Consider the following 12,762-nt stretch of genomic DNA (forward strand, 5'->3'; position numbering starts at 1 on the left):
GCGCCTGGGTGGCTCAGTTGGTTAAGCGACTGCCTTCGGCTCAGGTCATGATCCTGGAGTCCCTGGATCGAGTCCCGCATCAGGCTCCCTGCTCGGCAGGGAGTCTGCTTCTCCCTCTGACCCTCCCCCCTCTCATGTGCTCTCTGTCTCTCTCATTCTCTCTGTCTCAAATAAATAAATAAAATCTTTAAAAAAAAAATTAAGAACTTCTAGGGATGCCTGGGTGGCTCAGTTGGTTAAGCGTCTGCCTTCAGCTCAGGTCATGATCTCAGAGTCCTGCATCAGGAGCCTGCTTCTCCCTTTCCCTCTGCTGCTCCCCCTCCTTGTGCTCTCACTCTGTCCAATAAATAAATAAAATCTTAAAAAAATAAAATAAAATAGGGATGCCTGGGTGGCTCAGTCGGTTGAGTGTTTGCCTTCGGCTCAGGTCATGATCCCAGAGTCTTGGGATCCAGTGCCGCATGGGACTCCCTGATCAGCAGGGAGCCTGCTTCTCCCTCTCCCTCTGCCTGCTGCTCCCCCTGCTTGTGTTCTCTCTCTCTGACAAATAAACAAAACCTTAAAAAAAATAAAGAACTTCTATTCATAAAATGCCATTAAGAGAGTAAAAAGACAAGACCTGGCATGGGAGGTGATTGGAATCAGTATAACTAACAAAAGACTCATATCTAGAATATATAAAGAATTCCTGGGGCACCTGGGTGGCTCAGTCAGTTAAGCGTCTGACTCCTGATTTCAGCTCAGGTCACGATCTCAAGGTTGTGAGACTGAGCCCCAGGTCAGGCTCTGTGCTGGGTATGAAGCCTGCTTAAGATTCTCTCTCTCCCTCTGCCTCTGTCCCCCCTCCCCGTGCTCTCTCTCTCTAAAAAATAAATAAATAATTAATAATAATAATAATAATTCCCATAAGTCAATAAGAAAAAGACAGCCAACCCAATTTTTATAATTGGGCAAAACTTGAGCAGACTAAAGAGGATATCCAAAAGGCCAGTAAGCACATGAAAAGGTACTCAACTTCATTAGTCATCAGGGCAATGCAAATCAAAAACCACAATGAAATACCACTGGACACCCACCTCAGTGGGCCAAAAACAAAACAAAAACATGATGATGACAAGTGTTGATGAGGATGCAGGAGAACTGGAACTCTCATACATGGCTGGTGGCAGTGGAAATTGGCATTACTACTTTGGGAAGCTGTTTAACAGTATCTTTTAAAGCTGAGTATTGGTATATAACCCTATGCCCAAGTAACTGCACTTCTGGGTGTATACCAACCGAAATGTGTACATATGTGCACCAAAAGACACCTACAAGATTGTTCAAAGCAATATTATTCATAATAGCCAAAAACTATCAATAACCCGAATGTTCATCAATTGTTGAAAAGATAAATTATAGTATATTCATCATACAATGAACTGTATGGGAATAAAAAAGAACAAATCAGGGGTGCCTGGGTGACTCAATCAGTTAAGCATCTGACTCTTGATTTCAGTTCAGGTCATAATCTCAGGGTTGTGGGATCGAGCCCTGAGTTGGGCTCCATGCTCAGCGCAGAGTCTACTTGATATTCTTTCTCTCCCTCTCCCTCTGCCCTTCCCCCCACTCGTGTGCATTGTCTCCCTCTCTCAAATAAATAAATAAATCTTAAAAAAAAAGAACAAACCACTCTCACAGACATAATCTCACAGACATAATATTGAGTATAATAAGCCAAACACAAAAGAGTACATACTCTATGATTCCATTTATATGATACTCAATAACAGGCCAAGCCAATTGATGGGGACAAAGGTGTGAATGCTGGTTACCTTCAAGGAGATGTAATGACTAGGAGGAGGCATGAAGGAGATGCCTGGGCCTGGGGGTTCTGGAAATGTATGTGTTGGTCTGGGTAGTGGTTATATATAAGTGTAATCACTTTGACAAATTTCACTGAGCTGTACATCTTAGATTTATGTTCTCTACTGTGTTTATGTTTAATTAAAAAGTTTACCAAAAAGTCCCATGCAGTCTCCTGCTGGGTTTGATGAGACAGTCCCTCCCCAAACCAGAGGCACTCATGGCTGATGTTAGTGTTTGGGTTTTTTTTTTCATTTTTTACTTATTTTTGAGAGAGAGAGAATGACAGAGAGAGAGAGAATGAGAGGGGTGAGGGTCAGAGAGAGAAGCAGACTCCCTGCTCAGCAGGGAGCCCAATGTGAGACTCGATCCCAGGACTCCAGGATCATGACCTGAGCTGAAGGCAGTCGCTTAACCAACTGAGCCACCCAGGCGCCCCTGATGTTAGTGTTTAATGCACATCACCTGCTCTCTGTATCTACTATGAAAAGTCTTTGCAAAAGGATCTTGTGGTTTTAGTAACTTGATAAGTACTGCTCTGTCTACAACATGTAGAACAGATAAATCAATTACACAGGTCAGAGGCCCCAGAGGACTCATGGTAATTAGGCCACATCACCGGGAGATAAAACACAGCTCTAGCCCACTGACGTCAGCGACCAGCAACACAGCTGTTGAGAAATACCCACACTGTCTGCCTAGATTTAACCTGGCACTTCGCACTGGCCCAGAGAACTGCTAAAAATGGCCCATCTGAATACGTCCTAGGAATTAAACTGGCCTTGTTGTCTGCTAAGTGGTTGTCACCAAGTTTGCCACATTGGGAAGCAGGTCACAAGGCAGAGCACTCGCCCCTCTGGGAACAAATACCTGCTCGTGATCTTCCTACCATCAGTCCTCAGGAACTCCATCTAGAATGTTCCTCAGCCCACCTGACCTTCCAGGACAGAGCATCCAGGAGGGATCAGCAGAGATGTGGGGCCCTCCTCCCACTCCCACAGCACCCTGAGACAGGCCCTGCTGTCCCCCCCCCAAACACACTGCATCAGAGCCTCTGGATCACTGGTCTCTCCCACTCCCCAGAGCCCCAAAGAAGGAAGGAATCCTCCCTTTTCATCCGTGTGTCCCCAGTGCCCAGCACAGCATCTACTAACAGTAGGTGAGTCGAATAGTCTATTTTTGAAAAAAGAAAGGAAATGCTGAGGAAGTCAACCTCCTCTTCTCTAATAATATTGTAGGAGGAAAAAGGAGTCTGCAGGGACGATCAGGGCTCTCAGAGCTTTAAGAAGGGATTTCTAAATATCAGACAGAACCAGGAGGGCCAGACTCCACGCTGCCCACAACAGAGGGAAGAGAATGGAGGTGCTTGGCTCAGTTAGAGGCTGGCTCCCCAGACGGCTCCTGCTGGTACAAGTGGGGAAGGGGTAACCTTGCAAGCCTCCTTTCCCATACGCACAATGCTGGCTCGGAGAAGTGGGGGAACAGCTGGACAGAGGGAGACTTGGCTGTCTTAGGCTTTGGGCCTGATCCAGGGAGCAGACACCTCTGGAGAGGAGTATCAGAGGAGAGATCTCCCTTGGAAGGGGCAGGTCTGGGTGAAGGCTGAGGGAGCAAAGCCTACCTGTGTAATGCACCACACACGTCTGTCCCTTCTTGGGAAATGTCCTTCCTGCAAGGAGACATGAGGGCAGATGAATGAATAAGTTATTGGAAAAAGTCACCTGGGATGTTCAGGTGCAAGTGACCCAGAGGTCTGGCCCACATTCCCCTCCATACCATGGAGATGCCCATGGTTCTAGTTCTGGCTCTGTGCCTCGTATGAGCCAGATTAGTCACTTCACCTCTCTTTATTTGATTTGAACTTTATTCCCTTGCATTCCTCAACTCCACTCTCCCCTTGTTATTTTCCTTTCTTTGATTGCTCCTTTTACTTTCCTTTATCCATTCCACAAACATTTATTGACAGCCTACTATGTGCCTGGACCCGATCCCAGAAACACAGAGCAATCTATGAACTCACGGGGAAGTTAGGGAAACAGACACATAAATAAATAATAGATTTTAATGCAGGATGATGACTGTAATCAAGGATTAATAAGCATAATCATTCACAAATATTTACAGAATACCTACTCTACGTGAAGCCTGGGCCTGATTTCAGGGACCCGGCAGTAAACCATACAGACAAGATCCCTGCTCCTCTGGAGTTTACATTCTAATGGAGGAAAACAAACAGTAGTCAAACAAACAAGACAATTATAAATTATGATAATTCTCTAAAGGAAAGAAACACAATGACAAGTTAAAGAGAGACACAATGGACAGACCATTTTAGAAAGGGTGGTCCAGGATGGCCTCTCAGAAAAGGTGACATTTGGGCTGAATCTTGAAGGATGAGCAAGATGCTGGGAAAAGCACTGCAGGAAGAGGGAGCTGCAACTGCATAAACCTTGAGGCAGGAAAGGATTGGTGCATTTGCAGAAGAGAAAGAAGGCCCAGTGACTGGAAAGGAGAGGGAGAGGGAGACAAGTGGGAAAGAGCCGGATCATGTGGGGCATCGCGGAGGCCACTGGAGGGTTTTAAGCAAGAGAATGACATAATCTGAATTAAGATTTTATAAGATCACTCTGGCTGCTGTGTGTAGGATGGACGATTAGGCGCCTGTTGCAATAATCCAGACAGGAAATCAATTATGGCTTGAACTAATGTGGTGGCAGCAGAGAAGAGAGCAAAATAGATATATTTGGGAAATGGGGCTGACAGGGTACATTAATGGAGTGGAGATGGGGTCCAGGATGAGGGAGAAGGAGAAATCGAGTACAATGCTTGGGTTTTCAGTTTGGGCAATCGGATGGACAGTGGAACTAATTCCAGGTGGGAAAGACTGGGGAGGAGCAGATTTGAGCAGGTGGCAATCTTGAAATGCCTATTAGACATCTGAGTTTATATTGCAAGTAGGCAGATGGAGAGTCTGCACTGGAGGTATAAATCTGGGTGGAATTTAAAGCCACAGGCCTGGATAACAAAGCTCCGGGAGGCTAACAACTGAGCCAACATGTTGAGGACTCTACGGGGAGTCAGGGAAAGCATCAGAGAGGAGATAAGGGTTAAACTGGGTCTTAGAGGATTAATAGTTTGCCAGAGGAAGTAAAGGGAGATAATCTGGGAAGAGCGAACAACACATTCAAAGGCCCAGAGTCGAGCACTACTGGGAGCCCTGTCTGGCTCACTGCTGCAACCCCAGGGCCTAGCACATAGTACATGTTCAATAAATATTTGCGGAATGACTGGTGTGTTTAACCACTTTGCAGGCAGCTTGCTGAAGCTAGAGGAAAAGGTGGTGGGGGGGGCAGGGGCTGTAGTAAGAGAGGAGGCTCTCCTATGGAAGGTAGGACTAGGCTAGATTACTGGATTATCTGTCTGGAGAAGGAAAGGGAAGTTCATTAAAACACAAGGCAGGGGGTGGGGTGGGGGGAGCAGAATGAGATGGGAACAGTCAAACATGCATTTTAAAGGGTCCTCAGGCTATGGTGTGGAAACTAGGTGGTGAGTTAGGGAGACCCAATGGAAGGCAGAGAGGTGAGACTGGAGGTGGGGAGACCAGTTTAGAGGATGTGCAGAAACCCAGGTCAGAGATGATGGTGACCGAAACCAGGGCAGGGCCTAAAGGGATGGAGCCTAGAGATTTTCAGCAGAAGGACCAAGTTCTGTCAGACTTGCTGTGGGGCTCAACCAAGAACCAGTGTCCCCAGTGTTAACAGTACAGTAGCTTGGCCCTTCTGTGCTTTATTGACTCAAGGGTTTAGACTGTTAAAAGCAGAAGGCCAAAGCTCTTTCAGGCTTTCTCTAAAAATCTAATCTCCCTCAAGAGAAAATGCTCCTTGTCCTTGGCCAGGGAGGGAGGATAACCAGAGAAAATTCTAAAGGCTACTTTGAGCCAGGGAAGAGAGAAGAGGCCTCCAGCTCCCTGGCAGGATTCAGTGGCAGTGCTCTAGGATGTGATGAGGTCTCAGGGTGATGCTTCCTGGGACCCAGCATCAAGGTTCCCAGCGTGGGCAAAGAAACCTGTACTGCCTGGTGATAGGGGTAGGGGCTGGCACCTCTAGGGACCACTGCCTTTTAACAAGGAGGGTGGCCTGGAACCAAGAGGTCCTCCAATTTCTTAGGAGGGGTGGGGGCTGTCAGTTATATCTCACATGAAGTTTGTCTGTCAAATTCTGCAGAAATGGGGGCTCTGGACTGGATTAAGTTTCATTTAAAAAATTTAAAAATGGCTATTCCTTGCACATCCCTACCCAGTTATACAAGAGATGCCTGGCTTGGGAAAGTGAGTGGTGCCAGTCCTGGGGGCAGGGAAAAGGGAATAACAGAGGAGTGCTTGCGAGTGGGGAGGACAAGGAACATGAGTTGTTTTGGACTTGCTGAATTAGGTATCCGTGGGACATCCAGGTAGAGGTCGAGCAGCAGCTGGATAAATGGACCACCTTGAACTCGGGTCGGAGATCTGGGCTGGAGGCTTAAGTTTGGAGGCCATCGGTTTGCAGACGGTAATGAAAGCCATGGGAGTGTACAGGATGGCTGGAGAGGCTGAGTGGGGCGGGGAGGATAAAGCAAGATGCAGAGGCGGCGGAGGGTGCGCTTCTTCCTTCCCAGACTGGCTGGGTCCCCACAACGTCTCACCGCCCAGCCCACAGGGGCCGCCCGACCGGAGGCCCGGAGGGGGGCGCGTTAGAAAGGGTTGCCCCAAGCTGAAGGGATCCCTTCCAGCTCTCCCCAGAGCTCACCTAGCAGGGCAGGGAAAGCAGAGCTAAAGCCGTGCCCTGCGAAATCAGCAGTAGCAGATAACTGAGAGGTTCCAGCCGCGGCAGCGGCTGCCCGAGGCCCCCGGGGCGGTGGCGGGCCGCAGACCCCCGCCTCCTGGCCGCCGCCTTCGATCCCCTAGGTGAGCCGGCGCGGAAGGGGTTGGTGGAGAATCGTCTGCTAGACCCCCAACAATCCTATCTGGGGTCTCCTCCCGCCGCCCCCATCCTATGCCCGCCCCCGATTCAGCACCCTCCGCGCCACCTCGGAATCAGACCCCCGCCCGCCCGGCTCCGCCCCGGGACCCTTCCTCCTCCCCCGGCTCCGCCGCCCGGTACCGTCTCCCGGGGAGATGGTCTCGATCTCCACGCCCATCGCAGTCCCACTGGCCCCGCCTCCGAGGGTCCCCGCTGCTGCCCCGACCCCGGCTCTGCTCCGGCCCTGGCCCCACTGGCGCTCCGGCTCGCCTCCCCGCCGCCACTGCAGAGCCGGAGGAGGTGCGGCGGGAGTCGGGACCTGCGCGGGGAGGGGCCACGGGGAAGGGGGCGGCGGGGCGGAGCGGCGCGGAAAGGTGGGGTCGACTGGGGCGGGGCCCGGGGGAAGGGACCCTGACGCGGCTGCTCCCGAGCTTGGCCAGGTTAACGGTCATTAACTGGGGAGGATGGTGAGGGAGGCATGAGACACACGCGCATCTATCCATCCATCCATTTATCCATCGATCTATCCGTCCGTTCAACACAGATTTATCTAGCATCTACTCTGTGCTAAGCTCTGGGGAGTCAACCCGGTCCCACAGACTAGGGGAAAGCCGGCAACTAAACCAACACTTTAAATAGATGCGCTCACTGGAGTTCAGAACGTTATGGAAGCACGTGAGAGGTACTTACCCTAGCTCGACTGCCCGGAATGTAGGAACATTCTGGGGGAGGCACCGGGGTGGGGGTGGAGGGGTAGTCGGAGGGGCATGGGAGGCAGGGAGGAAACCAGTCATTACCCTACGGCAACCACCTAAACCCCTCTTCACCATCACGCGTAGTTCTGCCCCACTCACAGGTAGATTCCCACCTTTCAAGGCAAAGAACTGCGCCCTGCGGATACCAATTAAATTAAGGCAGAATCGCTGTCGCCAAAGAACGAAATTTGTGACGGGTGGGACGCAGAGAGTTAGTTACAGCGTGGAGTGATTCGTGCTGTGGGATGAATGAGTAAATTGTACCTTGAGCGCCTCTTCACGCCAGACCCTTCACCTCCACCCAAAAGAGTTCCAGGAATTTGGAAAGATACCTGTCGAGGAGATAACATTTGCTTGAAGAATGAATGGAACTTTAATTTTTCCCTCTCTTTTTCTCTCATTTTTCCCTGCAGCGTTCTAAAAATTGACGTGAAAGCAGATTCTGACCAGTGGTACTGGAATATAGGCACGGGGAGAAAAGCCTGAGCAGAGGCATCCAGAGTGGGCCCTAGAGTGTTCTTCCTCCATTCCCCTCCCGACCCCCGCCCCCACTCTCCCATGTGGTTAGGTCAGATTTCAGGTTATCAGCATCGCTAAAGGAGTACTGGCTGTTTTGTTCAAGAAAGATGATAGTCAACTGTACTATGAGGGTCAGCATCTGAAATTCCCCATGGGCTGCTTCACGGCGTGGCCCAGAGTCTCCCAGGTGTCTAAAGACTAGTGACGCACTAGGTCCTTGGACTATGGCCATGGGGAGGCACTCTTAGGGTGAGTGTAGAACAGGGGTTTGTAACTCGGACAGGTCCCTGGAGCGGCTTCAGTTGAATGCACAATATCTTGTATACGCATAAGAACATTTTTGTATCACATTTTAAAGAAGTCCTCAACACCTTCTCACCCCCTGACCCCTTTCCTCCTCCCCAAAAAAGTTAAGAAACCGTTTTGACTCTAGGGATCCTGTACTCTTTCTTAGACTAAGAGAATCGAGGAGAAGTGGGGGAAGACTCTACCCTTAAGGGAGAGTTAAAGTGTGGCTGATTTACTGTAGATGGAGTTTCACAGAAACTACTACTCCCAGAGATCTGTGCGGCAAATCCCGAGCTTATTGGTCAGGGGGAAGGACCCTCCCCTAACGTGACACAAGCAAAAGCCAATAGACAGAGGACATTGTGGGGCTCGCCCGCTACCGCTCACCTATCAGAGGCCTGAGAGTCGATGCTTCCGGTATTCGCCCTGGGCTCCGGATCCCGCGGCACCCGGGAGACTTATTTTCTGTGGGCAGTGTTACCAAAGGTATTTTTGTCTTTGCTGCTGCCCAGCTTAGCTGGTGTTGGGGGGCCGTCGGTGGGCCAGGAGGGAGGTGGAGAGACCGGCACTTGTTAGGGAGTGGGGAGGAGAGCCAGGCGTGCAGAGAAGATGGGGAGAATGGGAGTAGGAGGTACGCGTGCGAAGGACTGGCGGCTGAGGACGAGCGAGGGGTGGCTTTAAATGTTTGAATATATTCCATGTGACTCACTAGTGACACTTTTGGGAATATATCCTAAGGAAGCCATCCGAAATGAAGAACATGCTTTATGCATAAAGACCTTTATCACAGCCTTATTTATAATAAGGTAAAGTTGGCTTTAAAACCTTAAAATCAGGCGTCTCAACAGTGAGGAAAAATTATGCGACTTCACTTAGTGAATATTAAGTGGCTTCTAAAAATAATTTATAAAATTTAAATGACACGGAAAAAAGATAATACATAAGTGAAAAAATCGTGATACGAAATTATACAGTATGATTGAAAAATAAAATAAACCAAAACTACATAGAAAAAAGCCCAGAGGGATGTAATCATATTTTTTTTTTCCTTTGGATGAATGGCTTTTTGTGAATTTACCTTTTTACCTTTGTTGTGTTTTAATTTAAAAAAAAAGTGTAAAGAACTTGAAATTATTTTATAGTGGAAACACAATAAACAGAAAAACAAATTGGGGGTTGTGTAGCTCTGTTTAAACCTACTAGGAAGTGGTCCGGTTCGCCTAAGCCCAGAGTTGTCTTTAAAAGAAGATTAAAACCAGAATTAAATGGCCACAGGCTGAGCACCAGATCTTGGTTCTGACCATCTCTCCCCTGAACTAAAGAAACAGTGAGCTTTTCTTTCCCTAAAACTCCCTGAAATCTTATAGTCTGAGGGTTGAGAGGCTATTTCAGCCTTTGTCCTCTTGACTCTGATCTTTCACAGCCAGGCTGTCCACTGCTTTGGCTTTATCTACCTCCATTGTGACAGTGACTCCCAGATCCTTAACCTCTGACTGCCTAAGGTACATTGCTACTCTATAGACATCTTAGATGTAGCAGATCTAATACAAAAATTATCACACACTGCACACCCTTCCTACCTTTGAAGCACACTCTGCCTATAGATCTCTGATTAATGGTTCAACAGTTTCCCAAGCAAAAAATGTGCGTGTTGTCCTTAATTCTCCTTTCTTCCTCACCACTCATATCCTACCTGATATCATTATCTATTCCATCTGCCTTAGAAATATCTCTTGAGGGGCGCCTGGGTGGCTCAGTCGGTGAAGTGGCTGCCTTCTGCTCCGGTCACGATCCCAGGATCCTGGGATCAAGTCCCGAATTGGGCTCCTTGCTTGATGGGGAGCCTCCTTCTCCCTCTCCTTCTGCTTGTCGCTCCCCCTGCTTGTGCTCGCTCACTCTCTCTCTCTGTCAGATAAATCTTTTAAAAAAAAAAAAAAAAGAAAGAAATATCTCTTAAATCAGGCCCTCTTTCGCTACTGAAGTAGCTACAAACTTGGCTCTCTTTCTCACTGTGACATTCAAACTATTTCGTGGCCCCTTATTAAACTTATCAGTCTTCTTCTTTCTTAGGTCCATCCTGCACATTATCACATGAATGTGTGCTAGTTCCTCCTAATTCCTCAGCAGGCCCTTTATGATCAGGGACATAAGGTTGGAAAGGTATATTGATCTCAGAAAATAGAAGGCCTGAAATACCTTGCTAAGACATTTTTAAAGAACTTTTTTAATATACGTAGACTGTAGAGACAAAGTATTTGAGCCGAAGAACAAAATGACCATAGCTGTGATTTTTTAAAGAGATGATTCTGCCCTGGGGCATCTGGGTGGCTCAGACAGTTGAGCATCTAACTCGTGGTTTCAGCTCAGGTCATGATCTCATGGGTCCTGGGATCAAGCCCCCACATGGGACTCTCTGTTCAGCGGGAGTCTGCTTGAAGATTCTCTCCCTCTGCCCCTCCCCTAACTCTCCCGTGTGCTCTCTCTCTCTTTCTCTCAAATAAATCTTAAAAAATAAAAAAGATGATCCTGCCCAATCACTTAGAGCATCCAAGCTCTGTGGGAAGGAAGAGACTGGCGTCTGGAGAATTTCTCCTTGATCTGCCCTACTAAAAAGGGAGAGGTGATCAAGACCTGAACTAGCAGTGGAGTACAAAGGTTTGAAACCAATTTTTGTAATTGGTGTTAGATTTTTTAGAAAAATATGCTGGGGCGCCTGGGTGGCTCAGTTGGTTAAGCGACTGCCTTCAGCTCAGGTCATGATCCTGGAGTCCCGGGATCGAGTCCCGCATCGGGCTCCCTGCTCAGCAGGGAGTCTGCTTCTCCCTCTGACCCTCCCCCATCTTGTGCTCTCTCTCATTCTCTCTCTCTCAAATAAATAAATAAAATCTTTAAAAAAAAAAATATGCCAAATTTGTTCTTGTTACTAGGGATGAAAATACTAAAATTAATTCTTCTAAAAATCTCAGTAACATAATCATGTTTGTCTTTCTCTTATTTACAGATCCTTACCCTGTGCTATCCCTGGCCATACATACCCTCAATGACATTAGACTGACTTGGGTGGCCTAAAATATATCATATAAATTGCCTTTGATCTAATTTGCCCGTTAGGAATTTTCTCTGCCCAGGAAAATGTATCATGCATTATTTATCAATAAAAGTCTTTAAAAGTGCATAAGTAGATATTAGAGGAAAACATATATTATCTTATATAAGACCAGTGGGTTAGAGATGGCAGTTTTCTTCATTAGTAACAACAGGGGACTTATTCCTCCATTTAGCAAGCCACCGCAGACCCACTTAATCTGACATCATGTGGAAGCATAATTGACCGGTCTTCCTTAGTAAAAGACTCTACAAGCAAGGACGAGGCTAGCAAAGAGGTATGAGAAATAAGTTGCAGATAAGTTAAAAGCAAATCACCAGGCAGTTTGGTAGAGAATACATTTTTTTTTAAGGTTTATTTATTTATTTGAGAGAGAGAGCATGAGTGGGAGGACAGAGGGAGAGGGAGAGAGAATCGCAAGCAGATTCCCCGTTGAGTGCAGAGTCTGACATGGGGCTGGATCTTATGACCCCGAGATCACCACCGGAGCCTAAGCCAAGAGTTGGACACTGAACCATCTGTACGACTCAGGCACTGGGTAGAGACTACATTTCTGTGGATTTAGGGTCCGAAGGCGATTTCTCAAGTTCTGTCTTTGATACCTGCTACCTCAGTAAAACAGGGTTGAAAAATATCCATTGGGTTCATTGACATCGATGGCACTGGTGAGTTGGTGAAAGTTATTTCGAAAAGGTGGTAATAGTGTCAATTTGGAGTGGGTTAAGAAGCGAGTGGTGAGAAGGTGCTTGGCTGGTTTGGTTGGTGGAGTGTTCCACTCTTGATCTTGGTGGTGAGTTCAAGCCTCAAGCTGGGTGTAGAGATTACTTTAAAAAAAAAAAAAGTGGTGAAGGAATGGACACTGCAAGTTCAGACAATTCTTTGATAACTAGTAAGATTGAATGTCACTCTAAAGATGTTTGTTAATCATTGTATTATTTTGTAAATTGCCTATTGATATCCTTTGGCCATTTTAAAATTCAGGTGTTTGGTTCAAAAGAGCTTTTTTTTTTTTTTTAAGATTTTATTTATTTATTTGAGAGAGCAGAAGCAGAAGGAACAGCAGAGGGAGAGGGAGAAGCAGGCTTCCTACTGAGCAGGGAGCCCGATGCGGGGCTGGGTTCCAGGACTCTGGGATCATGACCTGAGCCGAAGGCAGTTGCTTAACTGACTGAGCCACCCAGGTGCCCCAGAGCTCTTTATGAAGTATTTTTTACATTTAAATCTTTATTTCCGGGCGCCGGGGTGGCTCAGT

General features: G+C 47.5%; 2 protein-coding genes across 6 annotated transcripts in view; one reads left to right on the forward strand and one right to left on the reverse strand.

Moving 5' to 3' along the window:
• Positions 1-7,169, reverse strand: part of FKBP1B (FKBP prolyl isomerase 1B) — an 11,578-nt gene extending 4,409 nt beyond the window's left edge. For 2 of the 4 annotated variants that reach the window (XM_006744265.3, XM_006744266.3), the window contains exons 1-2: positions 6,984-7,169; positions 3,467-3,514 (exon numbers count right to left, since the gene is read on the reverse strand). In XM_006744265.3, the coding sequence (XP_006744328.1) occupies positions 3,467-3,514; positions 6,984-7,020 (85 nt within the window). In that variant the 5' untranslated portion in view covers positions 7,021-7,169. Of the gene's footprint in view, positions 1-3,466; positions 3,515-3,978; positions 4,061-6,983 lie in introns of all 4 variants that reach the window. The other 2 variants (XM_081797119.1, XM_081797121.1) reach the window with 2 other exon arrangements.
• A 1,648-nt stretch (positions 7,170-8,817) lies between these two features.
• Positions 8,818-12,762, forward strand: part of WDCP (WD repeat and coiled coil containing) — a 21,513-nt gene continuing 17,568 nt past the window's right edge. For both annotated transcript variants that reach the window (XM_006744275.3, XM_081797122.1), the window contains exon 1: positions 8,818-8,890. The gene's annotated coding sequence lies outside the window, so the exon portion shown is untranslated. The remainder of the gene's footprint in view (positions 8,891-12,762) is intronic.

The sequence above is a fragment of the Leptonychotes weddellii genome, chromosome 10, assembly GCF_054177405.1.
Source record: "Leptonychotes weddellii isolate Sample4059 chromosome 10, ASM5417740v2, whole genome shotgun sequence".
NCBI classification, from domain to species: domain Eukaryota; kingdom Metazoa; phylum Chordata; class Mammalia; order Carnivora; family Phocidae; genus Leptonychotes; species Leptonychotes weddellii.